Source organism: Simochromis diagramma, unplaced genomic scaffold (genome assembly GCF_900408965.1).
Source record: "Simochromis diagramma unplaced genomic scaffold, fSimDia1.1 OVJJ01000355.1, whole genome shotgun sequence".
Taxonomy (NCBI): Eukaryota; Metazoa; Chordata; class Actinopteri; order Cichliformes; family Cichlidae; genus Simochromis; species Simochromis diagramma.
The window spans coordinates 220,515-238,676 of record NW_024387174.1 but is presented as its reverse complement, the minus strand read 5'-3'; the positions used below and the strand labels follow the sequence as shown (position 1 = coordinate 238,676).

Genomic DNA, 18,162 nt, shown 5'->3' with positions numbered 1-18,162 from the left:
CTATCTATCTATCTATCTATCTATCTATCTATCCATCCATCCATCCATCCATCCATCCATCCATCCATCCATCCATCTATCTTTCACAAAGTGTCCATGTCAGTAATTCATTCAAATGTATTTTGGTCTTAAACTGATCCAGTAAATGTAACTTTTTCTCACCTACTTAATCGAGTATTTTAGTTGTTTAACTGTCATTATAACTAAACTGAACATCCAAAGCTTTTCTCACTGCAGTTTTGTTGTGCAGTTATAGCAGCACTTTGAATCATCCACAGTTTTATAGAACTGTCTGTTGAATTGTTGTTTTGTTTGGTGCGATGGTTCATTTATTTAAATATTGATGATAATTTGATATATTTGATTATTTATTACTGGTGCAAAGAATTCATTTCTTCATGGTGCAAATATATAGTAGACTCAGGAGTTTAACTCAGTTTTCTTGGCCTTTGTTTATCGTTTCATTTAAAATCTTAATGGGTAAATCAAACTCAGAATACTTCATTAATCCATTAATTAAGCAGTAGATATCAGTAGATACTAAATAATAAACGATATTGTGCAGCACGCAAGATAGACAGCGCACAATGTGCTTTGAGGCAGCAGCCAAGAAAGCTGTAGTCCGCGTCTGTGAATACCCGTGTGTACACCTGTGTGCATACCTGTGTGGATCAGCATGCTTGCATTCCAAAGGTTTCTCCATGTAACGATCTGCTAGGGAGTGTGGGGAGCCACAGCCCCGTCCTCCAGGGTATGAAGCAGGTATGGAGGAGATGAAAACTCCAGACATCCAGAGGCCCCCAGAACACAAGAGACCAAGGAAGACCAACAGAGGGGCAGCCGCGCCACTGTCCCAGTAAGAGCTGAGGAGAGTCCCAGGTGAGGGCTCACTCAGCAGCCGTGGAGCAGAAGCCAGGGCGAGTTGCAGTGACGCGCCCGTGAGCTCCGCTGGCAGCCAGCTGTGCCTGAGTGACCGAGCCCCAGGCCGAGAGGCCGAGGGCACCCCACCTCCGAAGTGGCCCGAGCGAGCCCCAGGTTCCAGGCCCCGATAAGCGGCCGCCAAGGAGTGAGCCGGTGTGTACCCGGACGCCCACAAAGAACCACCAACACACCGACACCTGAGGGAGTCCGCCACTGGGGTTTATAATAAATATTAACTGAGAGAGAAAAGATACACCAAAGCTACTCTAGGGTAATAACAAAACGAGGGAAATTAACAAACTACATCTAACTGTTTTGGATTCAGAACAATTATTTTCAGCCTTTTATAAGGATTAAAATTTAATTCTGGATTTATTTTGGCAGCTTGAACTAGTTACAGTTTTTCTCAGTCGCTTTGGTGCGTTCCTCAGAACACCATTAACATTTGCACAGCAGTTAGTGCATTTCCCAAAACAATTAGTGCAAACTGCAAAACCTAGTGGATAGCCTGCAAAAGCACGTCACATGCACAGAATTGATTATCCATACCTCAAAAGCAAGTATCCATGTCAATGAAACTGTCAGTGCCATCAAAATGAAAAGTCTTGACACCATCTTTATGAACAAGATAGTCAAATGGCATTGTCATGTTTCCACTATGACAGTTTATAATTTCAGTGTTTCCCATTGCAAAAACAATTGGTGACACCTGAAAATGCTGACGACAGCACTATGGCCTACCTGTACAGCCATCTGAAATGTGCAGTAAAGTCACTGTAGATGTTATGGGAGTCTTGGGAGTAACTGAGACACTGAATACGTACGTTTCACATTTCCATTGTGTAGAAGTGTTTGTAATCCTACAGAATTGTGCAAAAGAAAAATATGCTACAGTCACTTGTTCACTGTAGAATACATGTAAACATAAAATCACCCATTTGGTAGAGCCTCCTCATGAGTGACAGCTGTAATTCACCTGAGATCAATTGTTCAATTTCGGAGACATTTCCAAGAAAAATGATACAGAAAGGTATAGGATTTGCTTGACAGATGGCCAATATTTGGCATGTGATAACTAGTTCAACAATTTTGTGTGTGATGACTCAAGCAATGGATGTATGACTATTAGTTTTATTGGGAACGACTATTCAGCATCCATAGGTATGATTACTTTTGACTGACATGACATAAACAAATGCAAATGTCAGAAAGCAGCAGGGAAATGTATGGAAGCAACTGATTCATGTCCAAAATCATTTGCAGTTTGTTCAGAGAGAGGAGAAATTGCTACTATGATGTGCACAAATGACTGAGTGTTGTGGAGGTTGAACTAATAGTTATGAGAATTTCAATTCTGATCTGAGAAACGCACCAAAGCGACTGAGAAAAACTGTAAAGAAGATGCTGCCTATCCTGACATTTACATGATAAGTCAAAACTACTATTTAAGCACAATGACGACAGACTCCAGGCAGACAATCCTGTAAAACATGGAAATATGAAGCATCTCTGATGGCTCAACACAGTAAGAAGAAGGGATGGAAATGATGTATAACTAGTTGAATACTGGAATCAGTGTTTTAAGCTGTGATGTAATAAACTAGTGCTGGGAAAATGAAAAAGAAAGAAGACAAATGTTTCCCTTTTGTGTTTTCCCGATTATGTGTCTGATATTTAAAAAAACAACAACTATCTATCATGTACAAACTCTTTACAGGAATAAACCTGAAACCAACTGTTCTGCTGGGGAAGTTTTGTAAGTGGTACGAAGTTTAAAAAACAACATTCACCTGAGGGAGGCCCCCAGGAGCTCAGGTCTGACTGGTTTCAGCGACCAGAAACTGGAATGTACGGTGAGCAAACTGTGTTAAAATGCAGTGAGTGATAAAAGACGGATGAGCACCATCACCATCACAATTAGTTGATCAATATTCTCAATAATATAACAAAAGGCTTTCTTACAGACTGTATTATAATACAAATACAAACCACACATGGATTATTGCATGGTCCTGAAGCCAGCAGCGCCCTTGGTCATGAGATTTGTTTTAAATGTTTGCTGTATTATTGTTTTTAAATCATTGGAGTATACAGATTTTAAAAGTGTTTTATGATTACAATAGTTCGTAAAGTAGCAGAAGTATTCACACATCACAGTGACGGAGGTTAAAGGTTAATTATCAACCTTCTGTGGAGGAAATAAGGTGCTTGTTGTGCATTACGTTCAACATTTTCCTAATGTACCTTCAAACAGCTAATACCGCTTGAGCATTCCTGTCTGTGCCTAATGTCGAGTCATAGTCATGTAGTTTCTCTTTTCAAGTTCTTCTTGATGAAAATCACACTTTAACCTTTGACTTTCATAAACGATGTGACAGACTTAACACCATGTTAAGTCTATTTGACAAATTCTGATCAATTATGAAGGATTATCCAGAATATTCTGACCGGCTACCTTTGATAACGCAGAAACAGAACTCTTGAGTTGTGGTATCAGGGTGCTCAGCCCACAGATATTGAACTTCACATACCCCATCTGCCTCCATTTGGGACTGCAATGGCCTTAAAAACCCTACACATATCTTCCCTACTTAAGTGCAGCCTTTTTTCTAATGGAATTACAATATCGGCATCTGATCTCTGACTTCTCATCAATTGTGTGGGCGTCCTTTAGAGGACATTTCATCGGAATAAAGGCAAATACGGTGGTGCCTTTATCTGCAGAAATATGTGGCCTGTAGCCAGTGGGTGGGGCACCACATGCTCGCTCTCACTGTTAGATTGGATAGAAAAGTCTGCAGCAGGACAAGCGAATATTAATGACGTTTCTGAGTGTTTCGATTCCATCAAGAACAAAAACAAATCTTAGCTAACCAACACTCACTGGGTTTTAGTGGATTACTTTATTTCACAGAAATATTACAGAAACAGTTTCTTTGGTACAATAATCCAGCTGTGCAGAAATCAGGGAGTCGGGAAGAAGCAGCTCATTAAATTCTGTGCTTGTTTAAGACTGAAGCACATATTATATTATCATAATACCAGAGCTGAACTGGATGACTCATTCCTCATTAAATTACTTCAGATGTTATTTTAAAAAAAAAAATTATGCAAGTGAAGCTGCTTGTGCTGCCACCTAAACCAATCATAACGTGGCCTCAAATGTTAAAGTAACCTTATGAGCAGAATCTGATATAAGAGACTATCAGTTATGGAGACAAAGACAAAGGCAAAAAAAAACTGTATTAAATTAAATAAGCAAACTGATATGAATGAACCTTACATTTAGATAATACAAATCATCAGCAAGAATAATAAAAAACAAGCAAAAACAAATAATAAAACAAACCTCAGCTAACGTGGAAGCTACACTGCAAGGTGGTCTGTTTAATAAATAAAATGTGACAGGTCACATACAGGACCACTAACATCTCTGTAAACAGAACTCAGCTCCCACAAAGCTCCAAATGAAGAAAAACTGCATCTGCATGCAGAGAACTGTTTGTGGAGACATCCAGCATATCGACGCACAGTGAGTGAATGATGAAGAACAAACCATAACGAGGGGCAGGGCTACTACACTGCATTGTGTCCATCAGGTAAAAAGAAAAAAGAAATCTGTTGGCTAATCTACACCATATCAATAACAGCTTCCTTAAGGTTTTAAAATGCACTGCAGCTGCATTTTAAAACACATCTACAAGCAATGCCAAAGAAACACACAGGTATGAGTACAGAGGTACTATGAAGGTAGCTCACTTCTTACTGGAGTATATCACCATAGTGACTTAAACTGTAGAGCAAAGCTGCTTCAGAGCAGGTTGTGTTTGAGATTACGGATCAACAAGTATGAAATCACCACTTAGCTACCAATCAGTTCTCTGGAAAACTGCTTTACAACAAGTACCTGAAAGATCCCTTTGGACTGCTGTGCCATGGATAGTGGGAGGATCTTTCCATTGATGAGCATCAGTAGTCTAATCAGTTTAGATTCTTAAATTCAACTTCATTCTTTGACTTTTCCCATTTGTCTGCAGAACAATTTCACAACATTTTGAATTCCTCTATAAACATTAATCTTGTTTTTTTCCTTTGTCTGCAACGCTTGTCCCTAGCATGTCCTCGTCCATGAAAGCATTTAATCTTATCTGAGCAATTCCTCTTGGTCTCCTGTATCACTGCTCATCATTCGACATGCTTTTCCCAGTATATCCACGCCCATTTTTGTATTTATGCTTGTATTTTCTCCCAGACTGGTAAACATCAACAGAGCTCAGCAAAAGAACTTTTAGTTCCTATTTGAACTTTATTAATACAAGTGTTTAACCTTTTCATGTTTATAGTTTTATCTTTCTTTGTAAAGTCAGCTGTTCTGCTGCTCTGTATGTGATTGGTCAGATGCCCCCAACGCCACCCCTTTCATGTAAACAGGCTAGTAGCTAAAATGGGAAACCCTGGTTTACCTTATAGAGTTGATAACTAGCATCATGTGATCACTTAGTCTGATTGACAATGTTGGGATAAGTTAATCAAGATAACAGAAAGATTTCTTGAGTATGATGAACAATGAATTTAACTCCTAAATGTGACTTCCTAACACAGAATGTGATGACGTCATACGCTTTGTACTTTGATGTGTGGTGATTGGAAGTGTCTGTGTGGTGCAGCCTGGACAGACCAGACCAGCTGCACCACACAGACACTTCAAACCTCACCTGAGGACAAAAAGCACAAGAACAACAAGAAAAAAAAGAAAGAAAACAAACCTTAGAAACATGCAGGGTTACAGGAGAAGCCAGTCGTGCAGAGGTGAGCCTGTGCGAGTCTGAATTTAACTCCTATTTATGACTTCCTACCAAAGAATGATGATGGGAGAATTTTGATTGATTTATTACGCATTAGTTTTATGGGTCTGTTCCACTTAAGGTCAGATTGGTGTCTATGAACCAAAATGAGTTTCACACCAAGACTAAACTCGTGTCATGGTTTGCATTATGCAGTGGTTACAGTGGTGACACTTATTAGACTGAAGTCTGTGCACCAGTTTTTCAGGGTCCTATAGGTGCAATTGTTGCGACCACTGTAAATGTGACACCATCACAGAAAAATTGTATAAAATCAGAAGAAGAAAGAGAACTCTAATATGATGGCTGCACACCAGCTGGATCATTATAACAACATCACATCACATGAGTAACTTCAACATGACGAGACTTCAAGGACTCCAACAATGTTCATACAGTGAGGATAAATAATGTTATTTTTATTATTTATTATAAAAAGGACACAATATAGATATATAAAATGCAGCCAGAACTCCAATAACTAACATGTCCATTAATTTGACATGTTGATTTATATATAATTTCTTTTTCTCTCTTAGCTTTTCAGCCCCCACATTTTTGCCATTTCTTCCACACTCAACTCTTTTCTACAAGCTGAGCACACAGTGAAGGTAGGGGAGGGCTGGTGGCATTAAGAGATTTGATTGGGCAATCTAGGGGCCAGTTAGTTCTTTCCTTTGGTGAAAGTTGGGCTCTTCAATTCAGCATGGTACAACTCCATAGATTCTGCAACATCAAACCCACCGTCTGCTAATATTACATCCAGTTACAAGATGAGCTTCCCGACCCCCTGAACTACGGATGCCCTACATGACTGTTAGGACAACTTATGTATTGCAAGTATGCAGTACTAAGAATAACTTGATGTTTCTGACGTTGCATTATGAATTGTTTACCCACTGACAAACATTTCAAGTTCTACTAAATTAAAAAACAATTTGTGGTAACCTGATTAGGATTCAAAAAGAATAATTAACAACACTTCTTGTAATGGTGTTAAAATCAGCCCAGCTTTTATTTTCATATGCAAAAAGTAAAAGCAAATCAGCCAACATACTGGACACATAATTGTCAATTATACTGTCACCATTGTTACTGGTATTGAAAGCTTATTGATAATTTGTCCAAGTAAGGAATGCCCTCTCACAAATGTCATGTGACAACCTCATTGGCTTACGGAACTGTGATGTCACACACATTTAGAATCTTACCACCACTGTGATCCTTCGATCCTTTGATCCTAAAACCTATAAATAGGGGTGAGACGCAAGAACTTTTAGTCCGTTATTCGCAGCATTTATGTTTGCAGCATTCAAACGAACGTTCGCCAGAGAAGCCCTTTTTGGATCCTTTTCAGAGTCACTGTTAACAGATTCCAACATGTCTCCAAGAAAGCAGAAAAAAAGAGAAAACGTAAAGCCCAGCGCTCCTCTTTGCAATCGAGAAGACGATACTCAACTGCAGAAGATGTGCTCGGAAGAAATGCATGAGGAAAATCTCATGAACAATCACAATACGCGACACCCGCCCCAGCCAGAGTACACCAATTACATCTGGGAAAGTTTTTTTAAACAACGAACGGAGATTATCTTACTGAGAGAGCACTGTGAGAGAAGGACCGCTGAAGCAGATAAACTGTTCAGACAGCTTCTCGATAAGGAAGATATTATAAAGGAGAAAGAAATGGAACTCCTAGACATGCGGGGAAGGATCTTTGAGCTCCAAGCAAAGCTCAATAAAGTACAAGAAAAACCAACAGAAGAAATCCTCCAACAGAAGAAAAACGAGAAAGAGAGGGAAAAAAAGATTCAGGAGCTGCAAGTAAAGCTGGATGAAGCTCTGCAAAAAAATCAAGAACTCCTCCAAGAGAAGAAACAACTGGTCATAAAACTCCAAGGCACTGAGATAAATGAAAAAGTGCTGAAAGGAAGGGTTGAGTTTCTTCGAAAGAAAGCGCAACAGACCATGAAAAAGGAAGATATGGATTGCAAGCTTCAGGACAGCGAGAAACACAAGGAAGCCTTGCAAATAAAGCTTGAAGAAGCTCTGCGAAGAAATCAAGAACTCCTCCAAGAAAAAGAACAAATGGACATAAAGCAGCGCAAACTGCAAGGCATGGAGGGAAAGTACAAAGCACTGCAGGCGAAGCTTGATAAAACACTGAACAAAAATAAAGAGTTGCTTCAAGAAAAAAAGCAACTAGAAATTAAACAGAAAGAAACGGACTCCAAGCTTGAAGGCGTGGAGGAAAACTACACCGCGCTGAAAATAAAGCTTGATAAAACAGTGCAAAGAAATAAGGATTTCCTACAAGACAAAGAACAATGGGAAATAAAGCAGAAAGAAGATAAACAAATTCTCCAGGACTTTGAGAGGAAAAACCAACAACTGCAAGACCGTTATAACAAACTGAACTCCAAAACAACTGAGCTGGAGGGGGAAAAGAAAAAAGTGCAAAAACAATGCTCAGAGATGCAGAGTAAGCTCAGTGACATGCTGAGAAAAAACACAGAACTGGAGAAACTTTCCAAGAACTTGAAGTGCAAAAACACTGAGGTGCAGATGTTAAAGCAGCAAGTAGAGAAAACAACCAAAGACCTGCAGTGTACACTTCAAGAACTCGAGAGAAGTCAGCAGCTACAAGACGCACACAACAAATTACAACACAGTTATACAGAGATGCACGAGGCAAAGCTTATGCAGGAGGCCAAATGTAAAGAACTGAAAGAAAGGCTCGAAGAAAAACAAGCCAAATTAGAAGAAGTGGAGACAACATGCAGGAAACTTGAGAAGGAAAACACACAAACAATTGATGAGTTACGAACCCTCATCCTAGAGAAAAGAGTGCTCGTGGAAAAGATCACGGAGAAGAAGAAAAAACGCTTCCGCTTCTTCTGGAGAAAGAGCACTCCTGCTTTTTCTACGTTTTCTACTTTTCCTTCTGCTGATGTCACCCTGTCTTCCTCCTCCACCGTTGCATCGTAATTTTCACCTTAACTCCTAACACCTGCCCCCCCCCCCCTTCTCTCTTTCACCCTCACCCCCCAACCAGTCCCGACAGTTGACTGGCCCCTCTAGAGCCTGGTTCTGTCATAGGTTTCTTCCTTTAAAGGGAGTTGTTCCTATCCACTGTCGCACCCAGTGCTTGCTCAGAGGGCATAGTTGGGGTTCTCTCTCCTCTCTTTCCTCCTTTCTATCCCTTTCCTTTACCCTCTTCTTTACCCCCCACCCCTCCCCCCTTTTCTATTTCCTTAATAATTTAATAATAAACACAATTGGCTACATTTTAAATGTGTCTGATCAACGTCTTCATTCAAGAATGAATTGTCTTTCTCACGGAGTCATGTGTATTTTGTGTTTTCCTCGGGCTGGTGATCCCCGCGGTCGTTCAGCCCCGGAGTCCAGAGTTTTAGTGTTTTAATCACATTTAGTGTTACATTTTAGATCACCACAATAGGATATCCATAATTTAGGATTCAGGCATTTGTTTTAGTTCAATATCGTAATCATTCTATGACTGAGTAGTTTACAGAACCTTCAGTCTGCAGCAATAACTTCTGTTGGAGCTATTTGTTCTTATTTTTTATTATTTTGAAATTAGTTCAAGTTTGTTGTTAGTTTACTTATATTTTCGGGTGTATTTACAAGTTTATTTGTAGGTTAATATTTGTTTCAATGTTTTGTTTGTTTGATGTTACCTTGTTAAATTAGTCAGTAAAAGCTGTAGGGCCATTTTGTTTCTATAAATAAAGAGACTGGTATAGGACCAGCATGCACTGGGGGTGAGCCTATGGTTTTTTACTAGAGCAGGAGAAGCAGCAGGACGTAACTAAAAATGGATCTTGTTATTGCTTGCCAAACTGGATAAAATAAACCATAAAAACGCAACTTTAAAGTTTGGACAGTGGACTTCTGTTGCCTGCGTACGAAATATTATCTCAGTGCAGCAGTGGCTTGTGGACTTTTAATTGTGGGATGTTTGGTTTGTCAAACAAAAGGAATTGCCACTACAAAAAGTAAAAAACATTTTTGCCATTTCTTCCACACTCAACTCTTTTCTACAAGCTGAGCACACAGTGAAGGTAGGGGAGGGCTGGTGGCATTAAGAGATTTGATTGGGCAATCTAGGGGCCAGTTAGTTCTTTCCTTTGGTGAAAGTTGGGCTCTTCAATTCAGCATGGTACAACTCCATAGATTCTGCAACATCAAACCCACCGTCTGCTAATATTACATCCAGTTACAAGATGAGCTTCCCGACCCCCTGAACTACGGATGCCCTACATGACTGTTAGGACAACTTATGTATTGCAAGTATGCAGTACTAAGAATAACTTGATGTTTCTGACGTTGCATTATGAATTGTTTATCCACTGACAAACATTTCAAGTTCTACTAAATTAAAAAACAATTTGTGGTAACCTGATTAGGATTCAAAAAGAATAATTAACAACACTTCTTGTAATGGTGTTAAAATCAGCCCAGCTTTTATTTTCATATGCAAAAAGTAAAAGCAAATCAGCCAACATACTGGACACATAATTGTCAATTATACTGTCACCATTGTTACTGGTATTGAAAGCTTATTGATAATTTGTCCAAGTAAGGAATGCCCTCTCACAAATGTCATGTGACAACCTCATTGGCTTACGGAACTGTGATGTCACACACATTTAGAATCTTACCACCACTGTGATCCTTCGATCCTTTGATCCTAAAACCTATAAATAGGGGTGAGACGCAAGAACTTTTAGTCCGTTATTCGCAGCATTTATGTTTGCAGCATTCAAACGAACGTTCGCCAGAGAAGCCCTTTTTGGATCCTTTTCAGAGTCACTGTTAACAGATTCCAACATGTCTCCAAGAAAGCAGAAAAAAAGAGAAAACGTAAAGCCCAGCGCTCCTCTTTGCAATCGAGAAGACGATACTCAACTGCAGAAGATGTGCTTGGAAGAAATGCATGAGGAAAATCTCATGAACAATCACAATACGCGACACCCGCCCCAGCCAGAGTACACCAATTACATCTGGGAAAGTTTTTTTAAACAACGAACGGAGATTATCTTACTGAGAGAGCACTGTGAGAGAAGGACCGCTGAAGCAGATAAACTGTTCAGACAGCTTCTCGATAAGGAAGATATTATAAAGGAGAAAGAAATGGAACTCCTAGACATGCGGGGAAGGATCTTTGAGCTCCAAGCAAAGCTCAATAAAGTACAAGAAAAACCAACAGAAGAAATCCTCCAACAGAAGAAAAACGAGAAAGAGAGGGAAAAAAAGATTCAGGAGCTGCAAGTAAAGCTGGATGAAGCTCTGCAAAAAAATCAAGAACTCCTCCAAGAGAAGAAACAACTGGTCATAAAACTCCAAGGCACTGAGATAAATGAAAAAGTGCTGAAAGGAAGGGTTGAGTTTCTTCGAAAGAAAGCGCAACAGACCATGAAAAAGGAAGATATGGATTGCAAGCTTCAGGACAGCGAGAAACACAAGGAAGCCTTGCAAATAAAGCTTGAAGAAGCTCTGCGAAGAAATCAAGAACTCCTCCAAGAAAAAGAACAAATGGACATAAAGCAGCGCAAACTGCAAGGCATGGAGGGAAAGTACAAAGCACTGCAGGCGAAGCTTGATAAAACACTGAACAAAAATAAAGAGTTGCTTCAAGAAAAAAAGCAACTAGAAATTAAACAGAAAGAAACGGACTCCAAGCTTGAAGGCGTGGAGGAAAACTACACCGCGCTGAAAATAAAGCTTGATAAAACAGTGCAAAGAAATAAGGATTTCCTACAAGACAAAGAACAATGGGAAATAAAGCAGAAAGAAGATAAACAAATTCTCCAGGACTTTGAGAGGAAAAACCAACAACTGCAAGACCGTTATAACAAACTGAACTCCAAAACAACTGAGCTGGAGGGGGAAAAGAAAAAAGTGCAAAAACAATGCTCAGAGATGCAGAGTAAGCTCAGTGACATGCTGAGAAAAAACACAGAACTGGAGAAACTTTCCAAGAACTTGAAGTGCAAAAACACTGAGGTGCAGATGTTAAAGCAGCAAGTAGAGAAAACAACCAAAGACCTGCAGTGTACACTTCAAGAACTCGAGAGAAGTCAGCAGCTACAAGACGCACACAACAAATTACAACACAGTTATACAGAGATGCACGAGGCAAAGCTTATGCAGGAGGCCAAATGTAAAGAACTGAAAGAAAGGCTCGAAGAAAAACAAGCCAAATTAGAAGAAGTGGAGACAACATGCAGGAAACTTGAGAAGGAAAACACACAAACAATTGATGAGTTACGAACCCTCATCCTAGAGAAAAGAGTGCTCGTGGAAAAGATCACGGAGAAGAAGAAAAAACGCTTCCGCTTCTTCTGGAGAAAGAGCACTCCTGCTTTTTCTACGTTTTCTACTTTTCCTTCTGCTGATGTCACCCTGTCTTCCTCCTCCACCGTTGCATCGTAATTTTCACCTTAACTCCTAACACCTGCCCCCCCCCCCCTTCTCTCTTTCACCCTCACCCCCCAACCAGTCCCGACAGTTGACTGGCCCCTCTAGAGCCTGGTTCTGTCATAGGTTTCTTCCTTTAAAGGGAGTTGTTCCTATCCACTGTCGCACCCAGTGCTTGCTCAGAGGGCATAGTTGGGGTTCTCTCTCCTCTCTTTCCTCCTTTCTATCCCTTTCCTTTACCCTCTTCTTTACCCCCCACCCCTCCCCCCTTTTCTATTTCCTTAATAATTTAATAATAAACACAATTGGCTACATTTTAAATGTGTCTGATCAACGTCTTCATTCAAGAATGAATTGTCTTTCTCACGGAGTCATGTGTATTTTGTGTTTTCCTCGGGCTGGTGATCCCCGCGGTCGTTCAGCCCCGGAGTCCAGAGTTTTAGTGTTTTAATCACATTTAGTGTTACATTTTAGATCACCACAATAGGATATCCATAATTTAGGATTCAGGCATTTGTTTTAGTTCAATATCGTAATCATTCTATGACTGAGTAGTTTACAGAACCTTCAGTCTGCAGCAATAACTTCTGTTGGAGCTATTTGTTCTTATTTTTTATTATTTTGAAATTAGTTAAAGTTTGTTGTTAGTTTACTTATATTTTCGGGTTTATTTACAAGTTTATTTGTAGGTTAATATTTGTTTCAATGTTTTGTTTGTTTGATGTTACCTTGTTAAATTAGTCAGTAAAAGCTGTAGGGCCATTTTGTTTCTATAAATAAAGAGACTGGTATAGGACCAGCATGCACTGGGGTGAGCCTATGGTTTTTTACTAGAGCAGGAGAAGCAGCAGGACGTAACTAAAAATGGATCTTGTTATTGCTTGCCAAAGTGGATAAAATAAACCATAAAAATGCAACTTTAAAGTTTGGACAGTGGACTTCTGTTGCCTGCATACGAAATATTATCTCAGTGCAGCAGTGGCTTGTGGACTTTTAATTGTGGGATGTTTGGTTTGTCAAACAAAAGGAATTGCCACTACAAAAAGTAAAAAACCTGCCCGTGGACAAAGGAATAATCCTTCATTAATGGATATGTTGGATATATGGATTTCAAGGATCACCGTCGAACTCGAATAAAAGTTACTGGATCGTCTGTAAGTACTCCAGACGGATTTGATGTTGAAGCCTGGATCAACATGTCACTCGTTCATCAAAGCTGGTGAGTGACAATATTGTTTAAGCCGTAAAGGAAAACGGTGAAGCTATTGGAGTTTAAAGACATTATTTCACTACAAAGACTGATGAACTGAGTTTTGATGTACTAAATTTGTGCATAATAGGATCACTAATTGAAACATGCCAACGCCCTCTGTGGAAATGTTTGTTCACTGCAATCATGTTTGCGCTTTATGCTATGGATTCTCAGTGTGCTGTGCATCTTCATAATGTTTGAAATAATCCAAGAGGACAATAAAAATGTCGGATATTAAGAGTAAACAAGAGAGTCAACAAGAGGATGACACTCAGATGCAAGCAGAGAAAAGAAGCATCAAATTTACGCCAAAAGGTTTGGATTTGTATATAAAGACATGCCAAGAAAAGCGGAGTTCAATGTGTAAGCAAGCATCTAAGTACATGGGGAAAACTTCAGCTTTAATGACCTCACATGAGAACGTTAAGGAAGTGTCTTCTGAATTTGGGAAGTTTATTAAATGCTATCAAGATGCAAACGCTTTGCAAGAATCCTTTTTAAGTTTGCCACTGCCAGAAGATGAAGTGAAAAGGCAAAGCGCACATTTTCAGTCTAAGGTGACAGCATTCTCTGTTTTTATGGACAAAGTAAAGGTTTGGCTGCAGGAAGCAGGCGAGCCGTATACTGAACAAAGCAATACTGCTCTTAATGATCAAGCTGTTGAAAGTTTGGATGAAATAAATCCTGAAGACAGTGTCTCTAATATCTCAAGTGTAAAGCCACCTTCGAAAACATTGTCACAGCAAAGTCGAATTTCATCAACATCTTCCGCACGCATTAAAGCTGCGGCTGACAAGGCAGCGCTCATGGAGCGACTCGCTGCATTAAAGAAAAACATTCTATTGAAGCGCAAGAGGAAAAACTGAGAAAAGAAAAGGAGAAATTATCCTTGGAAACAGAGTTGGCAGCAACTAAGGCAAAGCTTCCTGTCTTAAAAATAAACTCAGCTTGTAGCTCTGAGCGTTCTGATGGAATGAACTCTTATTTTGAAAGAGGGCACGTACAAGAAGCGCCTTGTGCTGATACATTTGTTCCGGCAGAAAGAGATTACTCTGGTACAAATTCTGCATCTGAATCACAAGTAATCATACCTCAAAACTCAATCAACTGGAAGCAGAACAAATTCCACTGTTCTGCATAGTTGTTTGTTTTGTTCACACAGCAATCATTTACTAGAGAATTGTAAGCAGTTTAAAGCTAAAATGCATCGGGATAAGTTGACTTTTATCAAGGAAAGGGGAATTTGTTTTGGTTGTTTAAAAGTTGGTCACATAAGCAAAGACTGTAGGAGTCGTTTGAGACACAGCAGCTGAGCAAATGATCATTTCATGCTGAAGACATCCTCAGACAGAATTAAACACATACATAAACACAGCCTGGTGCCAATAACACAGCTAATGACACTGCTGTATCACTGGCTTTACTGATTAAAGACCATATCTGAAGGAAATCTTTCAACACAACAGAAAGTGACCTTTTAAACCTGCGACACTGATGCTGCATTCAAGGACCATTACAAACATTTTAAAGGACTTAAGAACATGAAGAAAATGTGACTTGTTTCTCTGTAATGAAGCTGTTTTAGTGAAGAAAGTTGAAAGGTCACAGAGCGACTGCTGAATCTTCTGCTCTAAACATGAACTCTGAACTTTGTGATGCTTCAGGAGGAAAACTGCTTCAGTTATTCTCTCAGATTGGTTTCATATTTTCTGCATCAGATTTGAGTGAGATCCTGGAATGAAGACAGAAGAAAAGACTTTGTTCAAAGTTTGATTTATAGTCAAACCTTCCAGTTTATTCACACAATAAAACATCAACACAATATATGAATTCATTCATTAAAATCACAGTTTTTCCTCATTTGTTTGATGATTTTGACAAAAACAAACACAAACACACACACATGGTCTGCCATACTCATAAAGAGAAATGTCGACATTTTTCAATACAAATATTCCAGAAACATTTAGAGGATAGAGAAGTTTGCATTTTCATGTGGAGAAATATTTTAGTAAATGAAAATGATGATGAGCAGTGATAGCCTCCATAAACAGTCACAGGAAAGATCTCCTTTAAAAACTCAGAAACATCAAGAGAACAACTAGAAGATGTGGAGGTACCACCCATAATGTTTGACTGACAGCTGATTTCTGTGCAGAAATGATGGAGAGAAAATAAAATGAAACTAAAACACAGATTTAAACCCACAATATGAAAGACTTCAGTCTATTTGAGCTTAATCAACTCAGCTGTGGCTTCATAATCATAGTAAAGCCAAAGTCCAGCATAGAGCGGCTGAGTGAATGTGGTCTGGACTCTGTGGAGGAGAGTCATGGTTTCAGAGACGCTGTAGAAGGACAAAATACCTGCTCTGTGATCCAGGTACACTCCTACTCTGGAGGAATGAGGACCTGAGACAGGAGTTTCAATGTTGTTGTACCAAAATGTATAACTGTTGTTGTAACACTCTAATGACCAAGATTTGTCATTATGTCCAAGCCAACGTTCATTACCCCTTCCTTTTCTGCTGATATTCTTGTAAGCGACTGCTACATAACCTCCTTCCCCTCTCCACTCCACCTCCCAGTAACAACGTCCAGTCAGACTCTCTCTACTCAGAACCTGAGACCTGTCAGTGAATCTGTCTGGATGATCAGAATAAGACTGTTGTTGAATCATTATTGTTACTTTTCTGTTCCCCTCTGATAATAACAGCCATGTGTTTGCTGTGTTTGGATCCAGTGTGATTTCACATGAATATTTTAAGAATCCAGCTCTGGTCTTTGGCTCTGGTGGATCTGACAGTAAAACATCCACTTCAGTGACTGTCAGTGAGATGTTTGTCCGTTCCTCTCTCAGAATGTCCTGTAGTTTATCTCTGACCTCTGACACAGCTGCTGTCACATCCTCAAAGTAGCTCAGAGGACGGATATTGATGCTGGATGAGTCTGTAGACTCACTGAGTGCTGACAGTGAGGGGTAGTTGTGTAGAAACTGGATGTGATCCTCTGTGTGTGAGAGCTGCTTCAGCTCAGCATCTTTCCTCTTCAGCTCAGTGATCTCCTGCTCCAGCTTCTCCTCAAGCTCTTTGACTCGACTCACTTCAGTTTCCTGCTGGGATCTGATCTGCTGCTTCACATCAGAGCTTCTTTTCTGGATGAGATGGATCAGCTCAGTGAAGATCTTCTCACTGTGCTCCACTGTTTGATCAGCAGACTGATTGATGGCCTCCACCTCCTGTTGAAGCAGCTTCACATCTTTCTCTCTGTCCTGGATTCTCTGCTGGATGTTTTGTCGACTCACCTCCAGCTCTCTCTGCCTCTCAGTCCTTTCTGCTGCAGCTGAGACTGTGTCGTGGCCTTTATGTTCATCCACAGAGCAGAGATAACAGATACTCTGCTGATCAGTACGGCAGAACATCTTCATCACCTCATCATGACGAGAGCAGATGTTCTCCTGGAGCTTCTTGGAGGGCTCCACCAGCTTGTGTGTTTCAAATGCAGAGGATATAAAATGAGGCTGAAGGTGTTTCTCACAGTAAGAGACCAAACACACCAGACAGGACTTGAAGGCTTTCATTTTTCTTCCAGTGCAGAAATCACAGGCCACATCTTCAGGTCCAGCATAGCAGCGATCAGCAGGAGCAGCTTGGAGTCCAGTCTTCTTCAGCTCCTCCACTAAATCTGCTAACATGGTGTTTTTCACCAGGACAGGCCTCGCTGTGAAAGTCTGTCTGCACTGAGGGCAGCTGTAGATTTTCTTCTTTTCCTCTTCATCCCAGAAGCTTTTAATACAGTTCATGCAGTAGCTGTGTCCACAGGGAATAGCCACCGGATCCTTCAGTAGATCCAAACAGACTGAACAGCAGAATTTTGTTTGATCCATTTGATTCATGTGCTGTGCCGTTTCACCGTCTCTCAGTGACTGTCAGACAGTTTCACTTCCTCTGAACAGAAACAACCTCTGTGCTCTGAAGGGAAACAGATCTCTGCTCTTGTTCACCTCCTACAGGAAATGAGGCTCACCAGCAACTGCATTTACACCATGTTGTTTAGACCCATCCTGATACAGACACATCTGTGAAGGGAGGCACTAAAGAAATATTCTTACAGAGCGACCAAGAGCCAATCACATGATGCAGGGTGTGGTATGTTTGGTTACAACATGCAGTAACAAGTCTGACCCAGGCAACCTGGTTTAACTGGTTTAAACTGTTAAAATTAGTTTTAACTGGGTCAGCCCAGTTTAACTTTTCTTCAGTTATGACAGTCAACACTCATCGAGTTCCTTTTATATTTCAAAAAGTTCAGCAAAGTTTAGGATGCTGTGATGAATAAAAATAAATGACACTTTATATTTTGACATTTTCTAATCTTAGTTCATTCTCACACTTACAGAATGATGCATGGGAACAACTGACTCCACTAAATCAAACCTATGTTCAAATGAGATTATGATCATTAAATAGTAACAAATATTTAAATTTGATTTTCTATAAGTTTGTGATCCATCTTTGATTACTGATTCCAAGATGGTCTTTACGGAAATCCTGTTTGGCTTTTTAAATTTTATTTCCCTTTTTCAGTTTGCCAGGGCAGCTCTCCACAGTCACTGTCCACATGGGTCAGTGGGAACTAGAAGCACTCTGCTAATGTGTGTGACCAGCAACCTCCAGCATCCACCCAGTCAGCGTTTACCATCGCC

At 40.0% G+C, this 18,162-nt stretch overlaps 1 protein-coding gene across 1 annotated transcript; it reads right to left on the bottom strand.

The window, feature by feature from the left end:
- Positions 1–15,579: 15,579 nt before the first annotated feature.
- On the bottom strand, positions 15,580–17,865 carry LOC120744872 (tripartite motif-containing protein 16-like). The gene is made up of 2 exons (XM_040049464.1): positions 17,854–17,865; positions 15,580–17,382 (listed from the first exon to the last, which is right to left on the bottom strand). The coding sequence occupies exons 1-2, from the start codon at positions 17,863–17,865 to the stop codon at positions 15,685–15,687; spliced, it is 1,710 nt and encodes a 569-aa protein (XP_039905398.1). The 3' UTR covers positions 15,580–15,684.
- Between the last annotated feature and the right edge of the window lie 297 nt (positions 17,866–18,162).